The sequence below is a fragment of the Phaethon lepturus genome, unplaced genomic scaffold, assembly GCF_000687285.1.
Source record: "Phaethon lepturus isolate BGI_N335 unplaced genomic scaffold, ASM68728v1 scaffold3319, whole genome shotgun sequence".
In the NCBI taxonomy this organism is placed as follows: domain Eukaryota; kingdom Metazoa; phylum Chordata; class Aves; order Phaethontiformes; family Phaethontidae; genus Phaethon; species Phaethon lepturus.
In genome coordinates, this window is record NW_010562606.1 from 201,572 (window position 1) to 214,901 (window position 13,330).

Here is a 13,330-nt window from a genome sequence, read left to right on the forward strand (position 1 = left end):
AAAACCAGGTTTGTTTTCTGCTTTAAAAAAAATTTTAAACCTTGACAAAAAACTAGTGCTAGAAGCGCAATCTTGCTCACTAGCAGATCAGTAAGAGAATGTTTTCCTCCTGTACTTTGAGCTGACTGCATCCTGAATGGCAACTCAGACATGGCAGTTTCAGAAAAACCCAGGCATGAGACTAAGTTACCCCGATGTAGCAGCTGACAGGGAATAAACTCCAAAATAATTAAAAGAAAGCAAACAGGTTTAGTTGTCCGAACAAGGAATTTTAATTTTAGGTCAACTATTGAACTAGGTCAACATCCAGTTCACAATGTCTACAGATAGTGGGCATAGCCAGTCACTACGGTAAGTTTATTGAAGCACCAAGCTCCACACAAGACTGTAAAATACATTTTAAACTACTAGTAAGAAAGCTTCTTCAAGTCAACAACACTATTAAGGGCCAGAGTTTAAGGACTAAGTTTTCACCTTCCAAGCTATTTTAAGACAGCCAATCCATTGCATAAGCAAACCAAACTGCTACATACTGAAACATATAGAGCAGCAACTGTATTGAACAATTCCTGTAAATAATTCAAGGATACATTGAAACAGTATGGGTAAATTGTAATTTTTTATTGGAAAACAAATATACAACTTGGAATGGATTTGAGGCAAATCGTGCCATAAGCAGATTTTTTGAAAATAAGTGGCTAAACAAAGTTTAAAAAGCATAGTAACAAGAGGAGAAAATGTTTTCTGGTACAGGACCAGCAGTACAAAAAAACTTGTGTACGAGTACCTGGATAAATCACCCGTTTTGCATTAGTGCAACTTAAGTTTCATATTGTTGACTGTCAATCGTCCACAACGTTAAGACTCCACATTTCAACAACATGTTACAGGTATGGCCACAAACAAGTTACTGTGAAGTAAGCTAGGAGAATGATTTTTACAGTGCATTAGCCACATATATATATATACTATTCACATGGTTCTATCCTGCAGTTAGCTGCAACAGTCCTCATCCTCCATCACAGAAGCGCAATAAACTCCTTTATGTACTGGAGAACTTAGGAGTCAGCATGTCGCTTTAACTAAGGAATTGCTAATGCATGGTAAACCCTAGCTTACTTTATGTAACTTGTTACACTAGTCATACCTATGTCTCCTAAAGAAAGCTACTTCTTTTTTAAACAGACAGCCCAGATGTTCCCTCAGTTAACCAACTCCATCTAACTTTAGATGTGCAGAAGGGCTTAAATATCCAGAGTAAGCCACATGCAACATTTGTTACTTAGATCAATTTTCCAAAAATCAGAACAATGACAGTAAGATAAAGGAGAAAAACATGGAGGAATGGCCTTCTAATTACTATACATGCATATTCTTTTGACAGTAAGGGAAAAACCTTTTACAGATAAGTTACAAACAGAGAAAAGGCAAATAAACAATTTTGTACAAGAAATTTAACACATTCTGTACAACGTCTTCACTTCGCTGTCATCATTTGTACAAACTCTGTAAAAGAAAAGAGTTATATAAGTTATCCAGAGAAAAAAATCTGAATTGCAAGATCTGAGAAGTGACCTGCCTCATTAGTGTGGAACACTAATATATAAAATATAGTTTCAAAACTATATTTTCAGTCACATTCAAAAAAGCATCCTCAAGACAGTCCCCTTCACCACTCACACCTAAAACCCTCCCGTTTTTAGTGGGAAAAGGCCTTTACTTTTATCAAAACAGTTTGTCCCTCAGTGAATTGGGAACAGCCTTACTTCCAAAACAAAACATTACAGGGTCCTTATGCCCACTGACACAGCATAGGTAGGGACAAGATATTTAGCTGAAGCAACGAGCTAAGTAGGTGTAAGCAACATGTGTTGGTTTGAATTTTTTTTCAAAGCAGAATAGCTTAAGCCTTACTATTTTGCCTGACTAGCTTTAAGCAACTGAATCCTTGCTTATTCACAGCACACTGGAAGTTAGATCCCACAAAACAGGATTCTTCGCTTATCTTGCTGAACCATAGTTTCAGGTACAAAAACAAACAAACTGGGAACCTTAGAGTAGTTAACTGGTTGCTCAAGTTTCAAAAGAGCAACTGGAAACAAGAGGGATGCCTACCCTTCTCTAGCACCAGCCTCTAAACAGTTTATTCATAAGTACAGTCACAGAGCAGCAGCCTTGTTCATAAAAACATCTTTTCACTCAGATGAGTGCTCAGCCTGAGGCCACAACCAAAAAGTCCCTAAAGGGAAGCCACACCTACACCTCAGAAACAGTAAGGCTATTATCTGAAAATACCCTAGCTCTTTTCTGCAAGATGTTCAAAAAGTTAAAATAAAACAAGCTTAGTGCTTCTGAGCTGCAAGCAATTGTCTAACAGAACTCCTCCTGCTTGCATGACCTAAGTTTCAATGCCAGGAAGAAAGAAGGAAATAAAAATAATCTACTGCTGCAGCTGATTTGTGTAAAATATTTAAGAGGTCTTCTAAAGGTCTTGAAACTTCTGCATATTTTAGAGGCTTTAGCCCTTTAATTAGTAATTTTGAAAGCATTAATGAAAAATGAGTGACTTGATAGATCAACATTTGTTAGTAAATAGAACAGTATGTGAACATCTTGATAGCTTCCTTATTCTAATGGTCCGTAGACATCATTAGATTTAAAGTTTCTTACACTGCACAGCTGAATAGTCATTTTTTGCCTTTGACACAAAGGTAGCAATAACCACTCAAACCTATTTAGAGGTACACGATGTACATACTAAAAAACATTAGCTTAAAGGAACACCAACTGTTGAGATGATCTCATCTGAACATTGTCCTATTTAAATGTGGTGTGGCACACAATCACCAGCATGGAAAGTGCTACACAAAAAGAATCTCTTAACTCCTTACCTTCATAGTTTACTTGGCCATCACCATCAATGTCTGCTTCCCTAATCATTTCATCAACTTCTTCATCTGTTAGCTTCTCCCCAAGATTTGTCATCACATGACGGAGTTCTGCAGCACTAATGTAACCATTACCATCCTGCAAGGGGAAAAAATGAAGACTGGAATAGACTTGTCTAAGGCCTAGAGACTCAACTATAACTTAAGAATACTGCAAAAGTTGAACATTAAGAAGTTAGCATAGCTTTAACTAGCATTTGCACAAGGCAAGCAAGAGCTGTAAGCATATCTGCAGTGCTGACCAGGATCTTAGTCTTTAAGACATTTAAAACAACTGATCCAATGCAGTCTACTTTGTCTGTCCTATCCAGAGACATTTTTTAATCACTGACAAAGCAATCAGCACCTTTTGCAGCCTTTTTAGGTGACAGATGCCTATTCAATCATGTGGCTGTCTGGTTCAAGTGTATTTCTTAAAACAGAAGCTACTTATTTACCTGTTTCATGGTAGTCCAGCACCAAGCCACAAGGCCTTCAGAGACCACTTTTACATATTCCATCCCAGTTGGGACAATGGGTATCAAGGTACCAGTGTATATAAACTCTGGACTGACTTCTCCCCACACACCCCAAGGTGCTTAACATCATGTATTTTCTGTTTAAAAGTGCATCTTGATTGATTAACTTTAGACTCACTTAGCAAAGACTAAGCGAAAGATTTAGGAGATTACAATTTTAAATATTTAAGCATTTCCCTGCCAGCCTTGTGGAAGTATTTTAGTATCACAGCAATGGTACCTTAATAGTATCACCCACTACTATCATGATGACTCATTTGACTTTCAGGTACAGTACCACAGGGGTGGTAGGGCGCACAGGTTCTAGATGACAGGACTGCAGATACCCTGCAGGTACTGCAGATTCAGTGAGGAAGCTCCTGACAAGTCAGACAGTTTTCATAACAAAAGTATTTAAGATAAACATTTTAGTACCTTGTCAAACACACGGAACGCTTCTCTAATTTCTTCTTCGCTATCTGTATCTTTCATTTTTCTTGCCATCATTGTCAGAAACTCTGGGAAGTCAATTGTACCATTGCCTGCAAGACAGTTACTTTGTTAGAAAAAGCACGTTTTAGGTGCTTTATGAAATTGCTTATTAGTAAGATCTTACCATCAGCATCTACTTCATTGATCATATCCTGTAGCTCTGCTTCTGTGGGGTTTTGACCAAGCGATCTCATCACTGTCCCCAACTCCTTCGTAGTTATAGTACCATCACCATCCTTGTCAAATAGTGAAAAAGCTTCTTTGAATTCTGTACAACAATAAAAGAGTTAATCCTTTCAGCTTTGAAATGTTAAGTCTACTTAATCACATGAGAAACCACTGCTGTTCGTAAATTGTAAGTTACAAAACTTGATTTCATTCTCAAGAAAATTTCAGTGTACTGCTCAGTCTGCTGTAATTGTAATGCCAATATGGAAGTATCAGCATCTGGAAAACAACCCTCCAAGTCTACAAATCAACAACATTTTGACCTAAATAAGATGCATCCCTTTCCAAAGTACTCAGATGTTTGTTACTATCTTCAACAAGGATCCCTAATACAGAGCTGAAACAAATAGCTATCTGCAACTAGAATGATCCACATCTTTGATAGGAACTGTATCTCATAAGATGGTACGAAGTCACTTTGACAAGGCTGAAAAATGGTACTCAAAGTACAAATGCTACAGCTTAGTAACACACCTATTACTAATAGAGGAGACAGGACAATGGAAAGAGGTATAATCAGACAAAATAAAAGTAGTTTCTCATAACTCCCTTCTACTTGACATGCAAGTCTGAACAGTATATGCTACATGAAGCTGCAGTACCTAGCACATTGGTCTTAACACTTGGCCATACCTAGCTGAAAAGGAACTTCTCCCAGTTCTCTCCCATTGGACTTCTGCAGTTCTTCAGTCTATGTATATACACAACTCCAGTCAGTTGTTCAAGGAGGAAAGTCACTGGAGTCTTAACTTCTGAAAAGCTGCTTAGAAATTTGGTTCAGCCCTACTGTATCATGAAACAGCCTTCACAGAACTAGTGAAAAACAGCTGTAAGACTGTTTAACTGTGTTTCAATGCTACCTCTTAACCCCCTATAATGGCTGTACTGCAGCCAGCAATATTAATACAAGCATAACATGTTTAATTGTCCAGTCCAAAAGTAGAGTTGGTTTTAATCCATGCCATCTGTTTGTCTTTGGCCACAGACCTTAAAACTAGCTCACTGGACTGTGGTAGCTCATACACAAATTACAGTTAAACATGAAACACTTATCTATTCCCTTGTACAGTTCAGAACCTTTTACAGCTTTCAAGGCACTTGAGATCATGCCTTTGATGAACTCAGTAGCTCAAGGGTACTCGTGCATCAGAAATACTTCCAAGAATTAATTTTTCAGTATTTCCAAGCAGCCAGCTTTCCAGACAGTGGGTTTCCCACACCAGAATTAAGTCACAGTAAAAGTTGTGTTTTGACATGAACTGCATAAAGTCTTACTTCATCCATTTCATACTCTGAAACACTTGAAGTGAGTACAAGCTGGCAAGTGTTAAAAATGCAACTACAAAAATAGGCTTTTTATAGTTCATGAATGCAGCTATAATACCAGAGCCACAGTTGAGTCCTATCCAGGAAAAAAACACTCTTCTGCATCTAACAGTCTGAAGTGTTCCAAAAGCCAACTCCCACTGTTTAGAACATAAGAATCAGAGCAAGGCTACCACAGGACCAGATGAAACAGTTTCAAGCCAGTATTGTATAATCACAAAGCAGAAATAGGCCTACCCGAACCGGCAGCTATAACCTGTACCTACAGTAACTTGGCAAGCAGTCTTTGGGGCTAGTTTCAGTTAGCTTGAGTAAAATTTTACACCAGGGAAGAAAAGGCTTTTGGATCAAGCCTAGTAGAGAAATTCACAGTCTATCATGGAAGAACCTCAAAAGGGGAATATTGAATCTTCATCAAAAGTCAGGTACTCAAGTGTTAGTAAAAATGTTTATCTGTTAACGACTTCATCCTTAGCTTGAAGGATGGACTGTCAACTGCCACTAACCCAAACATGAAGCACACTTCACAGTACCACAATGACCCTGCTTAGAAAAAGTAATACTTAATTGTTACACAGAACTCAAAGACTTGCTTTCTACAACACAGGCCATTCAGAGGTATATTCTGAACACCTGAACCACTCAAAGGACAACTCTTCACCTTTCTTTTACTCAAAGAACCTGTAGCCTAAGAAACAGCCAACTGTAAAACATAATCATAAAGAAAGTAAAGTTAAGTCAAAGATCAGGAGCATATTCACATTTGAAACGCTGAATCCAGTTAGGAATATGAGTGAAATGCCTCTAACCACTTCTAGGAATCACCTCCAGAAACTAGAACAAAGGAATAACCACCTATGCAGATATAGTTTAGATTAGAACAAGAACAACCTAGCATAGCTTTGGAGGATTTGTGACAATGGCCAGTGAAGGCAGCTATGAAATAGTGAAGTTTAGTGAGCAACTCAATTCTGCCTTCCTGCAACAGAAGATTATAAAACACATCTCATGACTCCATGTAGCATGTAAAGCAAAGCCTCCCTCTATGCAACACTCCTCCATATCAAACTGCAAATGCAAATTCTCTTGCATCCTAGGTAAGGCTAACCTGTCAGAAACCTGAGGACAGTGTCAGCAGAATCACTCATCTTTAGGCCAGCCTACAAAGTCTCAGCCTTTCCTTCCTTCTGAAGGGCGCACCATATCAAGAGAAAATACTACTCACAAAACAAAGGCTAGTCCAACAGAATGCGAACTCTAACATCCTAGCTCAAAATGTTCTATTGAACAATAGCTTCCAAGGCATCTCTGCACCACATCACCTCTCCAGATGAAGAGGCAATCTTCAGTGATCTAATATGTTCAGCGAACCAGAACTACCATTCCCACTCTCACAGTTTAGCCAGCTATGCCTGGAACTTTTATAGGAGGATGTCAATTGTTCTTTTCACAGCTACCAGGAGCTCCACACTTAAACATGACTATTTATACTATGAAATAAATTCTAAATAACTCTTGTGGTCAGATCACCAACAGAGAACCACAGTACACTAACAGAACAAGGCATAATGAACACCATACACAGGCCTACTTGTTCAGAGAGCCCACTTAGACCCCTGAAGTCTAGTGGAAGGAAATATAGCTCACTAGACCAGTTGCTCTGGGACAAAAGCATCTTTAGATTCCCCCACCCACACCAAATGGTCCTGACCTATGTACCTTTTTTAATATAACGCTTAACCAAAGGGATACCCATTTGACTTTGCAACTTGAACCATTACTAAATGAGGCTGCAATTAGCATTCACATTCTGTACCTACTCAGGCTTCAAAAAAATCAGTCTTTCATATGAACAAAGCCTGGGAAGTCTTTTTTTACCCCTACCTGTAACAACAAGAAGCTTCAGCCCTATATGACCAATGAGTTCCATAGGAAGTAAGAACATCTGCAACTTTTAATAACTGTATTCTGGCGCTTCACAGTAAAAGTGGAAGATTCGTTTTAAGGCCAGAAGTGGATGCTTTAACTACTTTGGCCTTCTGTGTAAGAATGCTGTCTCTACCTTGTAGTACCATTTTTTTAAGCCAGTCTTCAAATGAAAAGCTAGGTATCTTCAGATACGCTGAAATGGAATGGTAGGGGGCTCAAGCCTTTAAAACCAGTCTCTAAAACAGGCAAACTGTACCTGTAGCAGTTTTCCCAGGCAAGACACTGGCCTTCAACAGCAAAACTAAGTAGGACTTCTTAGGCAGCTGCAACCCTTCCCAAGCAGCACTAGGGATGGTTCCCTAACAGACCAGCAGTGGGCTTATGCCTTCACATCAGAGGTTTGTGGTTTACTTGCAAACACATTTGCTTCATGAAATACCATAGCTGAACTGAAAGTGGCAGGCCATTTTACACTCGATACTAACATAAAGTTACACTTTTATTCTTTCCACACAGATGAAAACCCTCTATTCTAGTATGACAAGCTTATTAATACTCACTTTTGGCTCTGAGAACTATATTATCATTACTGAATAGCTAACATTTGTACTAATCCTGAGGCAGTGTTAATAAGCTTCCTGTTTATATTCCACGATCAGATACATCAACTAATAAAGCTTCTACAGTTAAGAGCTGGAACAATGAACCATTATTGAAAAGACAGCAGTAACAATTGATAAAGCCCTCCAAATAAAACTGATCACAAAACCCTTAAGATATGTAGGCCACTTGCAGAAAAAATATCTCAATTTGAACTGGATTTAGCTTGGTCTTACTCATAAAACAGTACCATGGCAACAAGTAAATAGACTAAGGACTTTCCACAAAACCATAATTAGTCTCCTATGAGTTAAAGCAAGCTTCTGAAGACTAAAAGCTGCAGAAGAATGTTCTTACACTTCAACTTTGGCAATTACGGTAAAAACAAACCAGCTCATTATGACATGTATGTTTAATACAGTATCTTCAAGAGCTACACCGTAGTTAAACAGCAATACCTCTTAGAGGCTGTTACTTGTATGCTTGACCTGGTACTATTAGATTAGCAGAACCCTAGCACCCTCTAAAATTATTTCACATGACAGTTATGCACACTAAGACTTTCTAATATTAACACTATACACTTGTCAGATCAAAAACCTTGAAGTTTCTGAATGTCCATGGCAAGGCTGAATTCTGTATTACCAGCTTTAAGTCACATAGATTATTGAAGTTGACATCAGTCTTCAGAGAGCAGTGACAGATACTAGTCTGTGCAGCCTGCATGAGTAGGAGACATAACCAGAAGTTTTAGCCACTAGTAGATAGCTGTCAGCACACAAACCATTGTTAGGGGTTCAATACTAAGATCCAAGAGATGCATATTTAAGCATTTCCAAGCAAGCACCAGACCATCAGAACAGTGCACAGAACACTTGTGTCCAAGTACACAATGCAGTTCCAAATATGGAATTTCAAGAGCTGTCACCATGAAGCCAGTCTCTGCTGTCAAAAACAGCCACTCTGAAACATCTCCACTGACAGGAGACCATGAAGTAAATTATTTTTGCCTTCCATTAGAAGAGCGCTCCAGATTCCAAGTCTTCAGAGATTTGCCCACCCCCACCTCCCCACGCCTTTCAATTTGCACTTGGGACAATTGTGTAGACTTGAGAGGGAAAAAACAGAGTCCCAAGTCTCCTAGCTAGTAAAGCTGTGAGAATTGTCTAACTATCCTAGAAGACAAAACTTCAGATTAATTGTATCCATGGTGCTTTTTCAGTAGATAAGCCTTTAAAACTTAGGTGACAAATTAAAACATCCCACAACACTTCTTCAGTATCTGAGAAAGCTAAATATCTTGTGTAACACAGACTGTCACTGGATTAAGAGATGTGCCAGGTCAAGTAGGAGTAGCAACACAGCACGTAAAAACCTCACCTGCAATCTGCTCTTCTGTCAGTTGATCAGCCTGCAATAAAAGAGAATATCATTTATAGTTGTACCGAAAGTTCCAGACAAAATAAGACAGACTTGTAGACGCCTCTGAATATGGTAGCTGCTCGCTCTTCAGGACTTATCTGTAGCATTCTGAAATAGTTCTACGACAGCTCGCAAGACACTGGAATTGCTTGCTAAGTAAGAACTGGCAGCCTGTCCTCATTTCCCAACCCTGCAATATATGGTAACCCATTATTTGGGTGTACCAGATGTATCAATCAATGACCCAAGCAACACTAGCAAACCCAAGGCACAGAGGTCCCTCTAGACTTGTTAAAAACTCATTAACACAGCGGACTACTGGTAGTAATATTTTGGTAAACTAGCCTCAGCTTTAACACTAAACACTTTAGGTTTAAGTAACATGGCAGTAACCCCCAAATCCCAAATTTACAACTGACTAGTCTCTTCTGATAAGTTATAATGCTATAATTAGAAAAATATGCTCTTCTCTAAAATTAAATCATCCCTTGATTAACATGACACTTCATATCCAAGACCTGGCTGTAAAAAACAGAGTCCATAGAATCAGTACTAGCAGCTTCAGCCCAAACTGGCAATTTCAATGCATTTGTCATATGGCTGTCTAGACTTTTTTCAGACCACGGTCTGATTCAATTAGCATAAGGTAGTTTACAGGGCCACTAGAGAAAGGTTCATTGGTGTAAGACATTTCTGTATCAGTTGGGTAAGCCCCAGTTTATACTCCATTTTGCTCTATCACCGAACAGTTTTCAATCAACTGGCTTTGACAGCAATAAAAAACACCTTAGGCTGAGGCCAAACCCGAAATGGATTTCACTCTCGAAACAACACAAAAGTGTTTGAGGACTGTAGGAATACTTTCCCTAGGTTTTCAAGTCAGGCAATTCTTAAAAAAATTCTGAATAGTTTCAGTTGAGTTGAAGGAAATGTATGGCCTTGTTACTACAAGTAAGCCCCTTGAGCTCTTTACCCCATAGTATTCCACTGAAGAGCCAAAAAATTCCCCAACTTTAAAATACAGAAGAGATATACTCACTGCCTAAGTTCAACACTGCTTTTTTAGTTTTGTTCCTATTGTGACCATTTCAGTAATAACCTTTTTATAATTACTGCAATATCAACAGTTAGAAACTTTTTCAGTCATTAGCTGTGCCCACAAAGGTGTCTACACTTTGGCTATCTGCTAGTGAAACACTTTGAAAAAGGTATTTACACCACCTGCCTATTTTTACTTTACTAATTTCAATTTGAATTACATTTCTATATTACATACAAACTTAGAAGTTAACAGCTTCTGGTTATTCTTCCTGTAACAAAGTGAAGTTAACTGCTCAAGCAACCACACAATAGCTAAACTGCTTACAAAAAATATATACATACAATACAGCAACAGCCCAAGATAAGAGGCCACGATCAGCAGTTTCTCAGACTGCCTGTGTCTCACCTACTGTAAGAATCAAGACCACACTACTGACCACTTTCTAGAAGAGTAGCCAATAGGTATTTGCAGCTATAGACACCACTTGTTCCAATTTCAGCAGCTGTGGGAAGTGTTCCCATACAGGTTCAACTTATCACTCTTTAAAAAAAGAGAGTCTAGGGCAGCAGCAACACACCTGAGAACATCACCAACTCAACATTAGGTTTAGAGATGGAAGCATTCTGCTGGTCACTTAACAGAAGCCTAACAGATTCTTGCTTGTCTGGAGTGTATCATTAACAGACTCACACTTTTGTGTGCTATTTACATTTTTATTGCTCAAGTGAACAGAACGATGTGCTACATTTCTGTAGGGTATTTTTATCCACAGAAAGCTGTAGATCAGATTTAAGTAGCAAGAACCTAGTTTATTTAGGTCAATACTTATGGGTTACCAAGTTGAGTCACATACTGGTTTATATAAACAGTTTTATAAAGACATGACATTAAGCACTGTTTAAGCTGTTGAGTGTTCCCAAACTCCTCCAGCAACCTAAAACATTCTATAGCCACTAACCATAAATTTGGATAAGCTTTGTCAGCACCTGTAAGAGGTACAGTTAGAGAAGAGCATAAAGCTTATTAGAAGCCACAGGTATATGGCAGTTGAAAGATAAGCTAGGAGGTGGGGCAAGGTTGAACAAACACCATCTGTACTCTGCAGTGCTAGGCTCTGCAGGGACTGCTGCGCAACAGCAGTAAAAGGCGGAGCCAGCCAGTCTGCCAGATCACTCCCTCCCATGCCACTCAGGTGGAGGGCTTATCAGCTCAGATCCATGCCTGCAACTGTAGGCCACTGGGGTCTTCCGGAATTCTTTGTCCTGAACTTAAGCTACATATTTATGCACCATACATGTGACAGTATGCACACCTTCAGTAATGCAACCCAACTTCAGAAATAAACCGTTAAACTGTAACCCTCACATGCTATGCTGAGGTTTGCCTGCCCCTTACTATGGCCAAGATCCACCTGAAAACCTCCTTTGATGAAGTCAGGGAACCCATCACAGCTTTGACACTACATTCTCTGATTCATATCGCAGCACCTTCATTTCCACTGCAATAGCTCCCACCCCCAGATTATGTTGAGGGCCTGACAAAGAATCTAAGCCTCCTAGGAAAAGGGGAGCTGCTGTGTGTGCACAGCAGTTTGAGTGGCACATGCAGCCTCTAGAGGTGGTGTTTCATTACAGTCGTAGCTGCTATGCAGTAATCAGTTTGGAAGATCCTCAGAGCTGACTAACACAGCCTAGGAGCAAGCTACCAGCAAACCACTGAACAGATGACACTGTTCCCCTCCAAAACCTGGTATTTTGGTATACTTCACAGGTGTTAGATCTGAACAGACAGTTCTGTTCTGACAAGATAACTGAAAAACAAAAACTAGACAGACTAGCATATAAGGGCTAAAATTATGCTTATAGTAGGTTAGCTTATTGTGAGAGCAAAGCATTCTGCTTTATCTAGCATGTGCAGTGTTGGACAATGTATATTCACAGGTTTAGCCAGTCTGGTCTGTCAGGATGAACTATAACCACACTCAAAGTGTCATCGTGCCTCCTGGACACACCCATTTTTATATAGACCTTGCTTGAAGGTACTCCATTTTTGGTTCTGTACAGATGACTAAAAGCAATAAAGAGTCTTTTGCTGCTAGATTCGCTTTTTTTTCCTTTATAGATGGTTTGCTGTACAAGTTCACAATTCAAGGAAGGCAACAAATTCAGCCTTCTGCTCACCTAAATTCTTTGCCCAGAGAGAGCAGCTCAAAACAACCTTAGTTTTAAGTACCCATCGTTCACATTAGATATGGCAAGTTGATAGTGATCGGATTCCTTAAAAGCATATAATGAATGAAAAGGCAATTCCACTATACTGCATCTTCTCTTAATGCAAGGATAGTACTAAGTGATCACTGGTGCTGCTTTTGCGACAGAATTGTTCCTTTTTTATGTGTTTCAGTATCCACTTGTTTTAATTAAAAAAGCTAAACCCGTATCCTTTAGACCGAATTTGAAACAATTCTCTAATTCCACAAAATGTGTTCTAGTTCGACAGCTGATTAAAATCCTAAGCAAACGTATTGCTAGGAAAAATAAATTGTGCTTCATCAAGAAAATGCCGGACCGTCCACCGCAATGACCAAAACGGGAAACCAAAACTGTTAAAAAAAAATAATCCCTTGTTCAGTAGAGCCACCGACAGCAAGGCGTTATCATGAAATCGGCAGGGGAGATCGGCTCCAACGTGAGCTGACAACGGGTCGAGCAAGCAGGGAGATGGTGCAGTGAGGCAGCCTGCCCCTCATCATCATGCTGCTCAGAAGCTGCAGGGCTCCGCATTGCATTATTACCAGGCGCAACACACCTCGCTAGCGAGCCAGACATCTTAAGCGCTCGCAGCAG

The 13,330-nt window shown here is 39.4% G+C and overlaps 1 protein-coding gene across 1 annotated transcript; it reads right to left on the reverse strand.

The window, feature by feature from the left end:
• Positions 1–248: 248 nt before the first annotated feature.
• On the reverse strand, positions 249–9,431 carry CALM2 (calmodulin 2 (phosphorylase kinase, delta); the record flags this gene model as incomplete). Its single annotated transcript, XM_010294305.1, has 5 exons — positions 249–1,506; positions 2,892–3,027; positions 3,881–3,987; positions 4,062–4,205; positions 9,401–9,431. Coding segments are annotated over 5 exons (447 nt in total), but the record flags the coding sequence as incomplete, so codon positions are not given.
• Positions 9,432–13,330: the final 3,899 nt, after the last annotated feature.